Here is a 14,594-nt window from a genome sequence, read left to right on the forward strand (position 1 = left end):
CTTCTCTAGGATGGACTTCATTTTGTTTTCTGCTTTTTATTTCTTTTTCTGTTCACGGTCAAATTTGAATGACAATAGGAACTAAAACTCTCCGCCAAAGTCATTCACGCTTTTATATTGTACCTAACGGGCCCAATCCTTGCAGTCAATGGTAAGTCTCTCTTTGACTTCAAAGGATCAGATCATGTCTTTCATGATTTTTAAACCATGATTATTATTATTTTATTTTATTAATTTTACTTTGGGCCCCACTGTGCAGGCTGATGTACAAACACAGAACAGAAAGACAGTGCCTTTCCCAAAGAGCTTACAATCTAAGTTACAAGACAAAAAGATCCAACTTGACTGTTTAATTGCTTGAAAGGAGTCAAAGAAATCAGAGAGGAACCTGCTTGCTGGCTAGAAAGTTTGGGTGAACCTCTATGGCCAGTTTCTGATCTTAGTTACAGAGGTGCATCCCCACTTACAGGAGTACGTGGAATTGTAGCCTTTGTAACTGACAGCAGAATTTGTCCCTTACTTTGCAAACTTCAACCAAACTTTATATAAAAATAATAGAACAAGTATCAAGAATAGCCATTACCAAACCAGAAACAAGTTAGGAGGATGAGACCCCCAACAGTATTACTAAATTGTCCTTATCGGGAGATAGGCCAGGCTGGGATTTTATGTGTTTACTTCGTATTCTATTAGGAGTTCATAAGCGCCATGCTTTCAAATAATAGAATAATAATAGAACAGTGACAAGTTGGCAAAGAAATTTAGCTTTTTTGGATTCTTCACAAAGTGGAAGGGGTACCGTGTAGAACCCTCTGGCACCACCCTGGGCCATCCATCCAGCCACCCAGTAGCTGCACCCTCAGACCTTGAGCCCTGCAAAGATGCCCTGTTGCAGGTTCTGCAGTGGGGTGAGAAACAGTTCTATGGAGGCAGCTGAGTTCCCAGCTGTGTAAAAAGGGGCAGATCCAGGCACAGAGGATCCCCAGTGAACTTGGAGCTTGTTGGGGGTGATGGGAAGGTTGGGCCTTTAAAGGGTAACTATGAAATTCAGGTGCCATTACCTCTAAAAATCAGCCTCAAGAAGTGGGACAGCCATGTAATGAGCAGATTCACACTCTCTTGTCCTCTTTTCCTTTGATCTCTTCCCCCGCCCGTCGCTTTCCCCTTGCACGTCTTTTCTGCCCATATCTGCTGCTTGTTTGACTCTCTTCTCTCCTTTTTCTTTTTTCATTTTACTCTTATCCTTCCCCAGCGTGAATTCCTACTTCCCTGCCTTCTCTCTCCCTTGCTTTTGGCTCCCTTTTCTCGTGCCTCCTTCCCTCGTCCCTGCCCTCTTGATCTCTGGGACTTTTGATGGATATTTGAAAGTGCGCTAAGCCTCGGCTTCCTTCTCCAGCCCTGTGAAAGTGTCCCAAAGATTAATTAGGACCAGTGAGTGCAGTAGGAACAGCAGTGGTCCCCCAGCATTCTTAATAATTCAAGAGCATGTTTAAAGCTCCATAGATCAAGGAGGACTGATGCACACAGGCAGAAAATTACAGAGTTACTGGGGAGCTGCCCCCAGGCTGAAGTTAAAATGAGAGAGTGGGAGGCGGTGGGATATCACTGGAGTTTAACAATGAATCTCTGGGCTTGGAAAGCCCTAGCATTATTCCAGGAGTGCTGCTAACCCTATTAAGTTGCTTAAAACCCTTTGATTTTTAAAAGCTGGGGATTCACCTATGGCCCTTTTCTTTATTGCTAAGGAATCTTCCTTCCTCCATTTAATTCCAAGGGAATAGGGAATGCAGGGCCAAAGTCATGGTTCATGGTGCCTACCTCTTGTTAACATCAGCATGAGCTGCATGAACACATGACTGAGGGGGAATTTGACCCGGGGGTTATTCATTTTTTAAAAAAATCAAATTTACCAAAATCTGCATTTAGTGATAATTAGGAACATCTTCACGATACTTAAACCAGTAAAAGCTGTGCATCTTCAGAACTGAAGTTTTCCTGACCACAGTAGGAACGTCAAAAGAAATCAATAGGCGTGAAATGCAACAACCTTCTGCACATCAATAAAGGAAAATCAATGAAATTCAGCAGTCAGTGAATTTTACTAGCAGATCATCAGCAGCAGCAAAATAAACACGGTTTACTTTTGCGACAGTAGAACCAAAAGGCTGCAACTGAGATCAGGGCCGCATTGTGCCAGGCAGTGAACAAATACAGGGGAAGAGACAGCCTCTGCCCTTAAGAGTGTACAATCTAAATGACAGCATAGCTCAATTGAATTCAATAGAGTTATCCCAGATGTACACAAATGCGAGTGAAAGGAGGATCAGGCCCCTTGTGCATCACATTGTTTTCTCTCTTGCTGTATATGAGAAGAGGGATTTTTGTCACCCGCACCAACTCCTGTCCAGCTCCGGGTGGGAGTACAAGCACAGATGCCAGTGACACAAGCCACTTCTTTATATTGCTGGTTTAAGGTGTATGCATTTCACTGTGGATTAAAAATGCTCTTTGCTTTACAGCGGGCAGCCTATTCCTAAAGTGACTTACACAGAGGAAGAAAAGAAAACGTGGGGCACAGTCTTCAGGGAGCTGAAGACTCTCTATCCAACTCATGCTTGCTATGAACACAACCACGTGTTCCCGCTACTGGAAAAATACTGTGGCTACCAGGAGGATAATATTCCACAACTTGAAGATGTTTCAAAATTCTTGCAAAGTATGTTTGTGTTAAAATAGCCCAATAGAGAGGAAGGATGGTCCAGCTGTTAGGGTGTTAGCCTGAGACTTGAGAGCCCTAGGTGAAATTTCCTGCTCTGCCACAGACTTTGTGTGACCTTAGGAAAGTCACTTAGTTACTCCCTGCCTCAGTGCCCCACCTGCGAAATAGGGATAATAGCATTCCCTACCTTACAGGCGTGTGTCAAGGATGAATATATTAAAGAGTGTGAGGCCTAGAGATACTGTGGTGATGGTGGCCATGTAAGTACCTTAGGCAGATAGGGAGTTCTCCACTATTTGGTACCCAAGCTTATAATTAAGAGAGAAAACTGATGTGAAGTTCTGTCCAGTTCCCAGGACCCAAAGGAGAGGCATAAACCAAGTCCAATAGACATTTTAAAATGGAACCTTTTTCTCCCTAAAGCCTGCACTGGATTCCGCTTACGCCCTGTCGCTGGCCTGCTGTCTTCTCGGGATTTCCTGGCTGGTTTGGCATTCAGAGTGTTTCACTCTACACAGTACATCCGCCATGGATCTAAACCAATGTACACACCAGAACCGTAAGTACTTTGGCACTGAAGGTAGACAGGGCTGCATAAGCTGCAGAGGTTAACTATGCAGGTGGGTTAATAAATAATAACTGCAGTTAATACTATTGTTAATAATTAGGGCCCTACCAAGTTCACGGTCCATTTTGGTCAATTTCACGCTCATGGGATTTAAGAAATCATAAATTTCATGGTTCCAGCTATTTAAATCTGAAATTCCACAGTGTTGTAATTATAGGGGTCCTGACCCTAAAAGGAGTTGTGGTGAGGTCACAAGGTTATAGTAGGGGGGATTGTGGTACTGCTACCCTTACTTCTGTGCTGCTGCTGGCGGCAGCACTGCCTTCAGAGCTGGGCGCCTGGCCAACAGCCGCTGCTATCCGGCCACCCAGCTCTGAAGGCAGTGCAGAAGTAAGGGTGGCAAAACCGTGACCCCTGCAACTCCCTTTTAGGTCAGGACCCCCAGTTTGAGAAACGCTGGTCTCCCCTGTGAAATCTGTATAGTATAGGGTAAAAGCACACAAAAGACCAGATTTCACGGCCCATGACACATTTTTCATGGCCATGAACTTGGTAGGGCCCTATTACTAATATACCCATCCTCATGGTAAAGCACTACACTGTACCATACCGAGGTATCCCCATTATATTGTTGCTCTCATCTGAACATTTTAGAAGGGATTTCTTGTCTCCTTAGCGAGAGAGTGTAGCTCTGTCTCTGCAAGCTGTCCCTTCCTCTGCTAGCCCTTCTTGAACTGATCAGCTTCACTAACTGACTGTCATAGATCTCTTATTCTTCCTTCTTGCCACATTTACGTTCTGTTATGCCTTTCTTTCCTCCTTTCATCTTCATCTTTAATTCTCTCTCTCTCTCCATTTTTCCTTTGATCTTGTTAACTCTACCTTGTGTTTATTTTCTTTCTCCTCTTTCTCTTTTTCTTTAAAATTAATCTGTTCTTTTTTCCATTTCTCCTTTTCCCCCTTATTTCTTTACTTCCTACCCCTCTCTTCACTTCCTCCTCTCCATCCATTTTTCCCTCACATCATTCTTCTTTCTTCCCTCTCTCTTGTTTCTTCTCAGTCTAGGTGAAATTTGTTAAACCATTTTGTGCAGTGGGTGTTATCCTCCCACACAGCCACATGTGCAAATTGAAGGCAAATTCACAGTCTCTCAAGAGCCATTACTCCAGTCCCTGGTCTGCAATAGTGGATGCGAACCTTGTGCTCCCCTTTCACAGGGGCTTGGGACCACTGACACATCATAACTGCAGACCCACTGGCCACCTCCCTGTCCCTAGCCTGCACTACTCCACTTCCCTCCATGCTGATCTATCTGGAGCCCTGCTCTGCTATGCACAACTTACCATGTTCCCCTGCATATCCATTCTGTAGCTGCCCACCCTCTGCACAGCAGAGTTGTATTGAGTGTCTTCTGCAGCCCCTGTGCTGCCTGGAGAATCTCATCCTCCTCCCTCTTTCCTTGTTCCTTCCTATTCTATTTTTCTCCCCCACCCAATCCTTTATGCCAGGGATATGGCAAAGCTGCACAACCCCTCACCACTTCCTCTCTGCCTTTCCAACTACCAGCAATCCCTTGCCCAGCTCTCCCTGAAACACATGCTCTGACCATCTGGGAGCTTTAAGCAAAAGAATTGCTGCTTTGGCAAACCGCCATATCTGTGGGAGTGTGAAGGAGAGTCTGCCAGCGGGAGGCTGCAGCAGCCCAAGAAGTGAGTGGCACAGGTCAAAGCGGACTTGGCCAGGCAGATTCCAAAGTACGGCCCCTCAACAGCCTGGTCAGCTTGCTTCCTGTGAGGCCACATGATAAACTAAAGCTGCCCCCTACTCCCATGGCTGAAAAGTCCACATGAGGGTAGCAGCTCCAACACAGCATCTTCTGCAGGGTGAATTCCCTCTGGGCTGCAGGGGTGGTGCAGGAAGGTATAGTTTACACCTACAGGTGTTGGCTCCGGTGAACCTGGCCCAGGAATTCAAAGAGAGTTATGTTCCTCCTGTGCAAAGGGCTGGCACAAAGCCTCTGCACTTATTTTGTGAGACTTAAGTGGTGCATAGGTCTTGAGCTGCTTCTCTCTGCAGGGCTGAATATACAGGGTATATTTGACTTAGGGCCAAAATTTGCTTTACTGTTCTCTTCTTCAGCTATTAGCAGTGATTATTGTTAACAAAATGAAAAGGGAGAAGGGTCCTATGGTTACGGCACAAGCCTAGGGAGATCTGCTCCCAATTCTCTGCTCCGCCACAAAGTGCATGTGTGACCTTGGGCAAATCACTTAGTTTCCCTGGGCCTTAGTGCCTCTTCTGTGAAATATGGGAAACAGCATTTCCCTTCCTCACAGGGCTGTAGTGAGCATAAATTTGTTATAAATTGTGAGAGACCCAGATGGCACAGTAGTGTGGGCTCCAGAAGTGCCTGAGATAGAAATTCCTTTCCCTCTGGATCTTGGGCATTTCTCTCTAATGTGATTTCTCCTCTGTACACATGGAGAGACTCTGACACTAGTGTGTCTACACATGTTTCTGAAATAAAGTTAATTCATACAGCTTATTTTCTCTAGTGATGTTTGCCATGAGCTCCTAGGACATGTACCTCTGTTTGCTGACATTAGCTTTGCTCAGTTTTCCCAGGTAAGTCATACATTACTCTATCATTGTAACTTAAGATGCCAGACACCGGATAATTCAGAAAATTGGTAAAGGGTTATGGAGCTTTCAAATTCTAGCTTATTGTATGAAATCTAGTTGAGGCCAGGTGAGTCAGTTTCACATGTAAAAACAAGTATTTATTATCTGTCTGCTGTTCAGCAATCTGTGTGAAAAGGTCTAGTTCTTTATGGACAGGTAAACATAATATTAATTGGCAGCTGCATTGGCAGATTCAACAAAGTTGCTAAGAACTGAATGGGCATAGAAAACACACTCTCCTGTCTCCCGGAAGTGATCCCATCAGTCAGAGTGAAGCACATTGGCCGATCTGTTATGCAAAGTATGCAATGTGATTTAAAATTTTGCTGTACATATATTTAAGTAGAACCTGTTTTATTTATTGTTTAAAAATTAGGCTCTGTTCACGCAAAAAACCCTAGTGTATACAAAATATAGATTTCATTTTTGTGTAGTTTTGGTTTTTTAATCCATATCCCTTGAAATAGGCTGATAGTGTTTGCCTAACACCCTCTTAGCAGGTGTTAATCCTGTTTAGAAAGGATTAGATGACATCTGAGTCAGATGACTTGTTACCCCACTCTGATATACAGGAGCTGGAGTGACTTGGGTGGAGAGTAGCTGAGGTGAGGTAAGATTGGAATCCTCAGAGCCGTCAAACCTGGTGGAGAAAATTTGAGCTGCTACTTTGTATTGTATGTTGTTATTTTTTAATTTCTCTGTTAATCACACCAAACCTCAGGAAGGGATTGAGCTTTTGGCTATGTCTTCACTGCACCAAAGGGTGTGTTTGTACATCGAGATAGCTAAGTCAGTGTAAATCCTAGTTGAAACAAGGCACAGATAGTCTTTATCTTGGTGTCGTAAGTGAAGATCAACCCTGTTACCCCCAACCCCCCACATGTGCACACCCCCACACATCCCCGGGGTTTACCTCAACTAGCTACATCAAGGCAAAAGCAACCTCTGTCTTGTCTCCAGCTAGGGTTTTACATCAAGATGGCCCTCTTTTTTGCAGTGAGGACCTAGCCTTTGACTCTGCAGCATGCAGTCTGTGTTTTAGAGCAAGTTAGCTATACACATTCTTGAGTTGGGCTTGTATTTTTTTTTCTGCTCTTTGGGTATTTTACACTCATGTGGATGGCTTTGTAATTCATATTCACATTTAGCTCCTGAGATAAGAGTAGGTTCTTTTCACACTGTGCCCCTAGCTTCTGGAACCATTTCATATGAGCTTATGGGGAAGCACTTTTTAGGTGACAAATCTGAGGAACTGTCCCAGATTGAGGTGCCATTAGAGAAGGTTTTGGAACAAATTGATAAACTAAACAGTAGTAAGTCACCAGGACCAGATGGTATTCACCCCAGAGTTCTGAAGGAACTCAAATATGAAATTGCAGAACTACTAACTGTAGTCTGTAACCTATCATTTAAATCAGCTTCTCCAGTCATTTGGTACAGGATAGCTAATGTGACACCAATTTTTTAAAAGGGCTCCAGAGGTAACTCCAGGCAAACTGAAGCCTGACTTCAGTACCAGGCAAATTGGTTGAAAGTATAGTAAAGAACAAAATTGTCAGATGCATAGATGAACATAATTTGTTGGGGAATCGTCAGCATGGTTTTTGTAAAGGGAAATCATGCCTCACCAATTTCTAGAATTCTTTGAGGGGGTCAACAAGCATGTGGACAAGGGGGATCCAGTGGATATAGTGTATTTAGATTTTCAGAAAGGCTTTGACAAGATCCCTCACCGAAGGCTCTTAAGCAAGGTAAGCAGTCATGGGATAAGAGGGAAGGTCCTCTCATGGATTGGTTACTGGTTAAAAGATAAAAAACAAAGGGTAGGAATAAATGGTCAGTTTTCAGAATGGAGAGAGACAAATAGTGGTATCCCCAAGGGGTCTGTACTTGGCCCAGTCCTATTTAACATATTCATAAATGATCTGGAAAAAGGGGTAAACAGTGAGGTGGCAAAATTTGCAGATGATACAAAACTACTCAAGATAGTTAAGTCCCAGGCAGCTTGTGAAGAGTTACAAAAGAATCTGTCAAAACTGGGTGACTGGGCAACAAAATGGCAGATGAAATTCACTGTTGATAAATGCAAAGCAATGCACATTGGAAAACATAATCCCAACTATACATATAAAATGATGGGGTCTAAATTAGCTGTTATCACTCAAGAAAGAGATCTTGGAGACATTGTGGATAGTTCTCTAAAAACATCCACTCAATGTGCAGTGGCGGTCAAAAAATCTAACAGAATGTTGGGAATCATTAAGAAAGGAATAGATAATAAGACAGAAAATAACATATTGCCTCTATATAAATCCATGGTATGTCCACATCTTGAATACTGTGTGCAGATGTGGTCACCCCATCTCAAAAAAGATATATTGGTATTGGAAAAGGTTCAGAAAAAGGCAACAAAAATGATTAGGGGTATGGAACGACTGCTCAATGAGGAGAGATTAATAAGACTGGGACTTTTCAGCTTGGAAAAGAAACGACTAAGGGGGGATATGATAGTGGTCTATAAAATCATGACTGGTGTGGAAAAGGTAAATAAGGAAGTGTTATTTACTCCTTCTCATAACACAAGAACTAGGGGCCACCAAATGAAATTAAAAGGCAGCAGGTTTAAAACAAACAAAAGGAATTATTTTTTCACACAGCGCACAGTCAACCTGTGGAACTCCTTGCCAGAGTATATTGTGAAGGCCAAGACTATAGCAGGGTTCAAAAAAGAACTAGATAATTCTTGGAGGATAGGTCCATCAATAGTTATTAACCAGGATGGGCAGCATCAACAGCTATTAACCAGGATGGGCAGGAATGGTGTCCATAGCCTCTGTTTGCCAGAAGCTAGGAATGGGCGACAGGCAATGAATCACTTGATGATTACCTGTTCTGTTCATTCCCTCTGGGGCACCTGGCATTGGCCACTGTTGGAAGACAGGATACTGGGCTAGATGAACCTTTGGTCTGACTCAGTATGGCCGTTCTTATGTTCACGTTCCATCAGGGTCCACCAGAACAATGATAAATATTTAAAGTATCTGCTTTGTGATTGACTTATCATCTTTTTATTGTAAGGCTCTGCTGATTGCTTACTATCGGCCTGATCCAAACCCTATTGAAGTCAGTGGAAATGGGCTACATGCCAGGTCCAATGGGTCACACCACGCAAATGACATTTAGACAGAGCCCCTCATTAACTTCCATAGGGACTTCTGGTTAACAATTTCTGATGCACTAGGGTAAGGTGCTCTGTTAACACTTATGTGTGGTGGTACTAGATGGTAATTAAAAAGTGAACAATGAAATAACGCATATAAGAAGCAATGTTTGCACTAAACAGCTTGAAGAACAATGATTTATTGTTGCAGGAAATTGGACTTGCATCCTTGGGAGCACCGGATGAATATATTGAGAAACTTGCTACGGTAATTTAATACATTAGGATGGGATTTTGCAAAGCTCTCAGGCCCGGATCTTAAAAAAATTATTTAGGCACCTGATTCCTGTGGATTACAATGAGTGAAGTGCCTCAATACCTTTTGAAGATCTGGGGCTGGCCTAATTCTGCTTCCACTGAAGTCAGTGGTGGAATTCCCATTGACTTTAATGGAAGCAGAATTAGGCCAATGATAAGCACTTTGGAAAATCCCACCTGTAAACACTTGCCTTCATGGATAATAAGAATGCTTATCCTATCAGAGCCTTATTGACTTTACAGTTGTGATTAAACATGAAGGGCAAGAGTGTAGTTGCTCTAGCTGGACCCTTTCTGGTAAGGAGATACTGCAGTTACTTCATTTCTCCTGTAAATGTGCAGCAAGAGGCAGTTTTGACAGCCGTTCTACCTGCCAAGGACTCTGCTCTTCCACCCTATGATACAAATAACTCCCTCTGATGTCAATGGGAGTTACTCATATCCTACTGTGGGAGAGCTGAGATGCAGAGCTTTATGAACTCCAGCTGAAAGTCAAGCTGTGTTCTTTCTAGCTCAGGTAGCATAAGTAGGTTTGGCAGAATTCCATTTTTATTTATTTTTTTTATAAATTTGACTGCTAATATTCATGTTTGTTTTTAAGCATTTTAGACATTTACATTTTCACAGTTGCACAAAATTTTGTTTTTTAAACTTTTTCGTTTTTTATCTATTTAAATTTTCACAGATGTGGGAAATAATGGGGGGGGCAGACAATATTTACTGAGTGACAGTAGTAGACATTAAGATTGAAAAATGTAAAGCTTCAGAACTGTTACAACACAAATTGTTAACATCACATGTCAAAATATACAAAGTAAATATTCTTAAATCAAACTCTAGTAAGTTCTCAGGAAGCATTTTTCTTACTTCACCAATCTGTAAATTTCAATTGTTACCTTTGAAAATATTTTTTCTTTGCTTTGTGCATGTACACTGAAATTGATGTTTACCAACATTTACTGATTAAAAATCTACTCCTTCCAAGGCTATCCATAAGCAATTGTCAGAGTTCTGCTAACAATTTAGTCTCTTTTGCTCTCCCTTGCCTCTGTAATACCTTGGTGCCCTACATGTGAAACAGGAAACATAATTTGTGTCACTAAGGGAACAAAACTCAACCTCTGTCAATGATTGACAACCTGTATTACAATCCATTTCTCTCTCATGTAGCTTTATTGGCTCTGTTCTGCCAAAAAATATAAAGGCTGTAACAAATAACTATTCTGTCAGGAAAGTAAGCAGATCTGAATACACACATGGCTATTTTGACGGCTTAAGTAGGATGTAAGTGAAACATAGACCTACTGCTGACCCTCTTCAAAGGGGTGAATTTCACTGAACGAGAGCAGATCTGTTCAGTAAAAAGGAACCATTTTAAAACAGTCACTATTTAAACCATAGCTACACTTTTAAATAAAAACGTTCTCTAGCAAAGGTAAGTTCCAAATACTTAAAAATCAGTGCCCCACGGTCAGATATTTTTTGCCTAGAGAATCATCTATTTCTGTCTAATTTTGATGTTAGGTCTATTGGTTTACGGTGGAATTTGGACTCTGTAAAGAAGGTGATACAATAAAGGCCTATGGTGCTGGGCTGCTGTCTTCATTTGGCGAGTTGCAGGTTTGTTGCCAATAACGCGTCATAATAGCTACATGATTTGTGTTCTTTTTTTTTTAATTACGTGTTTCTTATGTAAATGTTACTGTATCTTCACCTAGTACTGTGCATCCAGATTGAATTAAATGGAGTACTATAATTCAATGCAGCCAAATGTTAAGACATACATCGAGAAAGAAAGAATGCAGGCCATACTTACAGGGTAGAGGACTGGGAAATGACTCTGAAAAAGACTTGGGGATCATGGTGGACAGTCAGCTGAACGTGAGCTCCCAGTATGATGCTGTGGACAAAAAGGCTAAAGCGATGCTTAGAGTCTTGAATAGGAGTAAGGAGATTATATTACCTCTGTGTTGGGCACTGGTGAAACTGTTAATGAAACGCTGTATTCAGTTCAATTCAAGAAGGATGTTGATAAATTGGGGAGGGTTCAGAGAAGAATCATGAGAATGATTAAAGTATTGTAAAACATGCTTTATAGAAGAGGGTCCCAAAGTGGGGGGCACGGAGGAACATCTGGGGGCGCAGCAGGACCTGCCCCCCCCCCAGGAGGGAGTGCCACTCAGCCCCTCCCCGCCCCCAGCTCTGCTCTGGTCCTGCCCCCAGCCACATCCCTGGCTCCCGGCCCTGCACTTGGCCCCATCCCCAATCTCACTGTGGTTCCGCTCCTGCGCCAGCCCCCAGTGTGAGCCTCTAGGCACGGCTCCATTCCTGGTCTGGGGCCAAGGCTGGGAGCAAGGCGAGGAGTGGAGCTGTACCTGGCCGCTGGCCTTTCTGCTGGCCCCCACCGTAGCCCAGCTGCGGCTCTATTCCTGCCCCCTTCCTCAGCCTCAGCCCCTGTCCGTGGCCCCACTCCTGGCCCCAGACCCACCCCCAGCTTGGCCCCAGCCTCGGCCCTCTTACCCCATCTGTGTCTCACCCCTCCTGGAGCTGCGGCCCCACTCCTGGCCCCAGACCCACCCCCAGCTTGGCCCCAGCCTCGGCCCTCTTACCCCATCTGTGTCTCCCCCCTCCTGGAGCTGCAGCCCCGCTCCTGACCCCGGCGGGGGCGTAGAGGGTGCAGACAGGGCAAAGGGGGACATGACTCTGAAAGTTTGGGGACCACTGCTTTACAGTGATAGACTCAAGAAACTCAATCTATTTAGCTTATCAAAGAGATGGTTAAGGGGTGAGTTGACAGTCTTTAAGTATTGACAGGGAGAACAAATATTTGATAGTGGGCTGTTCAATCTAGCAGAGAAAGGTGTAACACAATCCAATGCCTGGAAATTGAAGTTACACAAATTCAGACTGGAAATACGGCACAAAATTCAACAGTGAAGGTAGTTAACCATTGGAACAACTCACCAAGGACAGTGATGGATTCACCATCATTAGCAACTAGTATATCAAGATTGGATGTTTTTGCTAAATAAATCGGCTCTAATTCAAACAGATTTGGGGAAGTTCCATGGCCTGTGTTAAACGGGAAGGCTGGCCTTAAAATCTATGACTCTATTATTTTGCATAGAAGTCATATTTCATAAATGTATCATTATATTAATTTAGGGCCTGCTTCTCCTCACTTTGAACTCAATGGTCAAATTCCTTTTGTCTTCAATGGGAGGAAGAGCAGGTGCTGAATAACTGAATGTGTGCATGTCTAAATAACATTGTCCTCCTCCGTTATTCAAACAAGACCACTTTTTAATTGAAAGAAATCTCTCATTCTTTCCATGCAGTACTGTTTATCAGATAAGCCTGAAATTCAATCCCTTAACCTGGAGAAGACTGCAGTCCAGAAATACCCCGTCACTGAGTTCCAGCCTGTTTACTATGTTGCTGAAAGTTTTAAAAATGCAAAGGAAAAAGTAAGGTAAAATAATCCTCTCCATTATAGGCAATATCTTACACACACACACACATACCTCCCCGAGGCCTTTGTGGACCTCTGCAGCTGAGGAACATGTTCTCTGAATTCTTGAAGTTTAAGACTTCTGGTCTGGCTTTTGAAAGCTTCTCTGAGCTTTTGCTCTGCATAAGGGGACTGTTTGAATGTGTTCTGTCGTCAGCTTGATAGCCCTGAAGGCTGAAATCTTCAGTTTTTCTCAGAAGTGATGCTACTCTGCCAATCACATCCTGGGGAAATCCCTTCTAGGGATGAGAGAGTAGTTCAGTCTCTCTGCCCAGTCAAGCCTTGGCTTCTTGTAGTTGAGGCTAACAACAAAATCCTTGGGCTATGTTCTCCTTTCATAACAACTATTCTTTTCTGGTTCTGCTCAGTAGCTTCATCTGCTGCTCAAATCTTTCCCCCTTTTATTCCACAATGGAAACCCTTAATAATAAAAATAACTATTATTATTTATGTTACACCTCATGTATCTATTTCCAACTTGGGCTTTACATTGAAATAAGGTTGGGTCACTGCCTGCCTTGTAACCATGGGTTCCTTACAATGCTTTACTGTTGTAGCTTCCAAACTGGGCCACTCACAAAGAGCTACCAGCATGAAGGTCACACCCTGAGTGTGTGTGTGCATATCTACAGCCTTGATCCAACAGCTCTGACCCCAGCAACCTGTCAGCAGCACCCCAGTCACACTCTGGCTTCCACCAGTCTTGGTTACTACTTTCAGGGTGACCCCAACACACGTCCAGTTCCAAATTTTCCCCAAAGCATTTATTTTGCACTGTCCAGCCCTCTCCTGGACAGTTCAGATATTAAAGATCCATTGCCCCTGTAAAGGGTCAGTATTCAACAGTTTGCTGCTTTAACTGGTTACCAAACAGTTAAATTCAAACACAGCACCGAATTGCTTCAGATTAAAAATAAAACAAGTTTATTAACAAAACAAAACAGGATTTTGAGTGAATTCAAGTATCAGGTACTATGGTTACAAGAGAAATAAAAATAAAACTCTCTTACACTTGATAATAAATAAAATAAAACTTAACAAGCTAGACTTGGTTCAAGGTAAAATCCTCACACACGTTCCCAGCAATGTGGCTGTCCAAATTCTCAGGTTGGGATCTCCCCTCAAAGTCAATGATCTGCTTCTTTTGTCATCTTAGGTGAGAAAGAGAGAGATACCTTGGTGTTTTCTGCCCCTTTCTTTTATAGTCCAGTTAACCTTTGAAGTAGATTCTTCTGAGGGTTATTCCTCAAGACAAAGTTTATTCCAATAGTAAAGAAGGTGACATGAAGTCTGGTGGTGAAGGAGACTCCATGTTCTTTCTTCTCACCCGTGTTTGCTGAAATACTAATTTGCTTTGTCGCCTGCCATCTCCTCTCCCTGCTGTTTTGAGGACCTTGTTTAATACTTATATGTATTACTGAGGTAAACACACATTTCTTTGTTCAGGATACTTCTGCCTGGGCATAACTGTGTGTTTTTGAACATGTGCCAATATTATACAGGGGGATTTCATAACTTTACATATGATGTTACTACATGCATTTCACTATGATATTATTGATCAGTGAGTTATTACTTTTCAAACGACACCTCACAAGGTATATTTTGTACAAAAATTATTAGAACAGTGTGTAGG

General features: G+C 42.8%; 1 protein-coding gene across 2 annotated transcripts in view; it reads left to right on the top strand.

Moving 5' to 3' along the window:
- PAH (phenylalanine hydroxylase) overlaps positions 1-14,594 on the top strand; it is a 58,886-nt gene that overhangs the window by 38,190 nt on the left and 6,102 nt on the right. For both annotated transcript variants that reach the window (XM_024108419.3, XM_065565226.1), the window contains 6 exons: positions 2,520-2,716; positions 3,143-3,278; positions 5,843-5,912; positions 9,341-9,397; positions 10,972-11,067; positions 12,786-12,919. In XM_024108419.3, coding sequence (XP_023964187.2) covers positions 2,520-2,716; positions 3,143-3,278; positions 5,843-5,912; positions 9,341-9,397; positions 10,972-11,067; positions 12,786-12,919 — 690 coding nt within the window. The remainder of the gene's footprint in view (positions 1-2,519; positions 2,717-3,142; positions 3,279-5,842; positions 5,913-9,340; positions 9,398-10,971; positions 11,068-12,785; positions 12,920-14,594) is intronic.

The sequence above is a fragment of the Chrysemys picta genome, chromosome 1 (assembly GCF_011386835.1).
Source record: "Chrysemys picta bellii isolate R12L10 chromosome 1, ASM1138683v2, whole genome shotgun sequence".
In the NCBI taxonomy this organism is placed as follows: domain Eukaryota; kingdom Metazoa; phylum Chordata; order Testudines; family Emydidae; genus Chrysemys; species Chrysemys picta.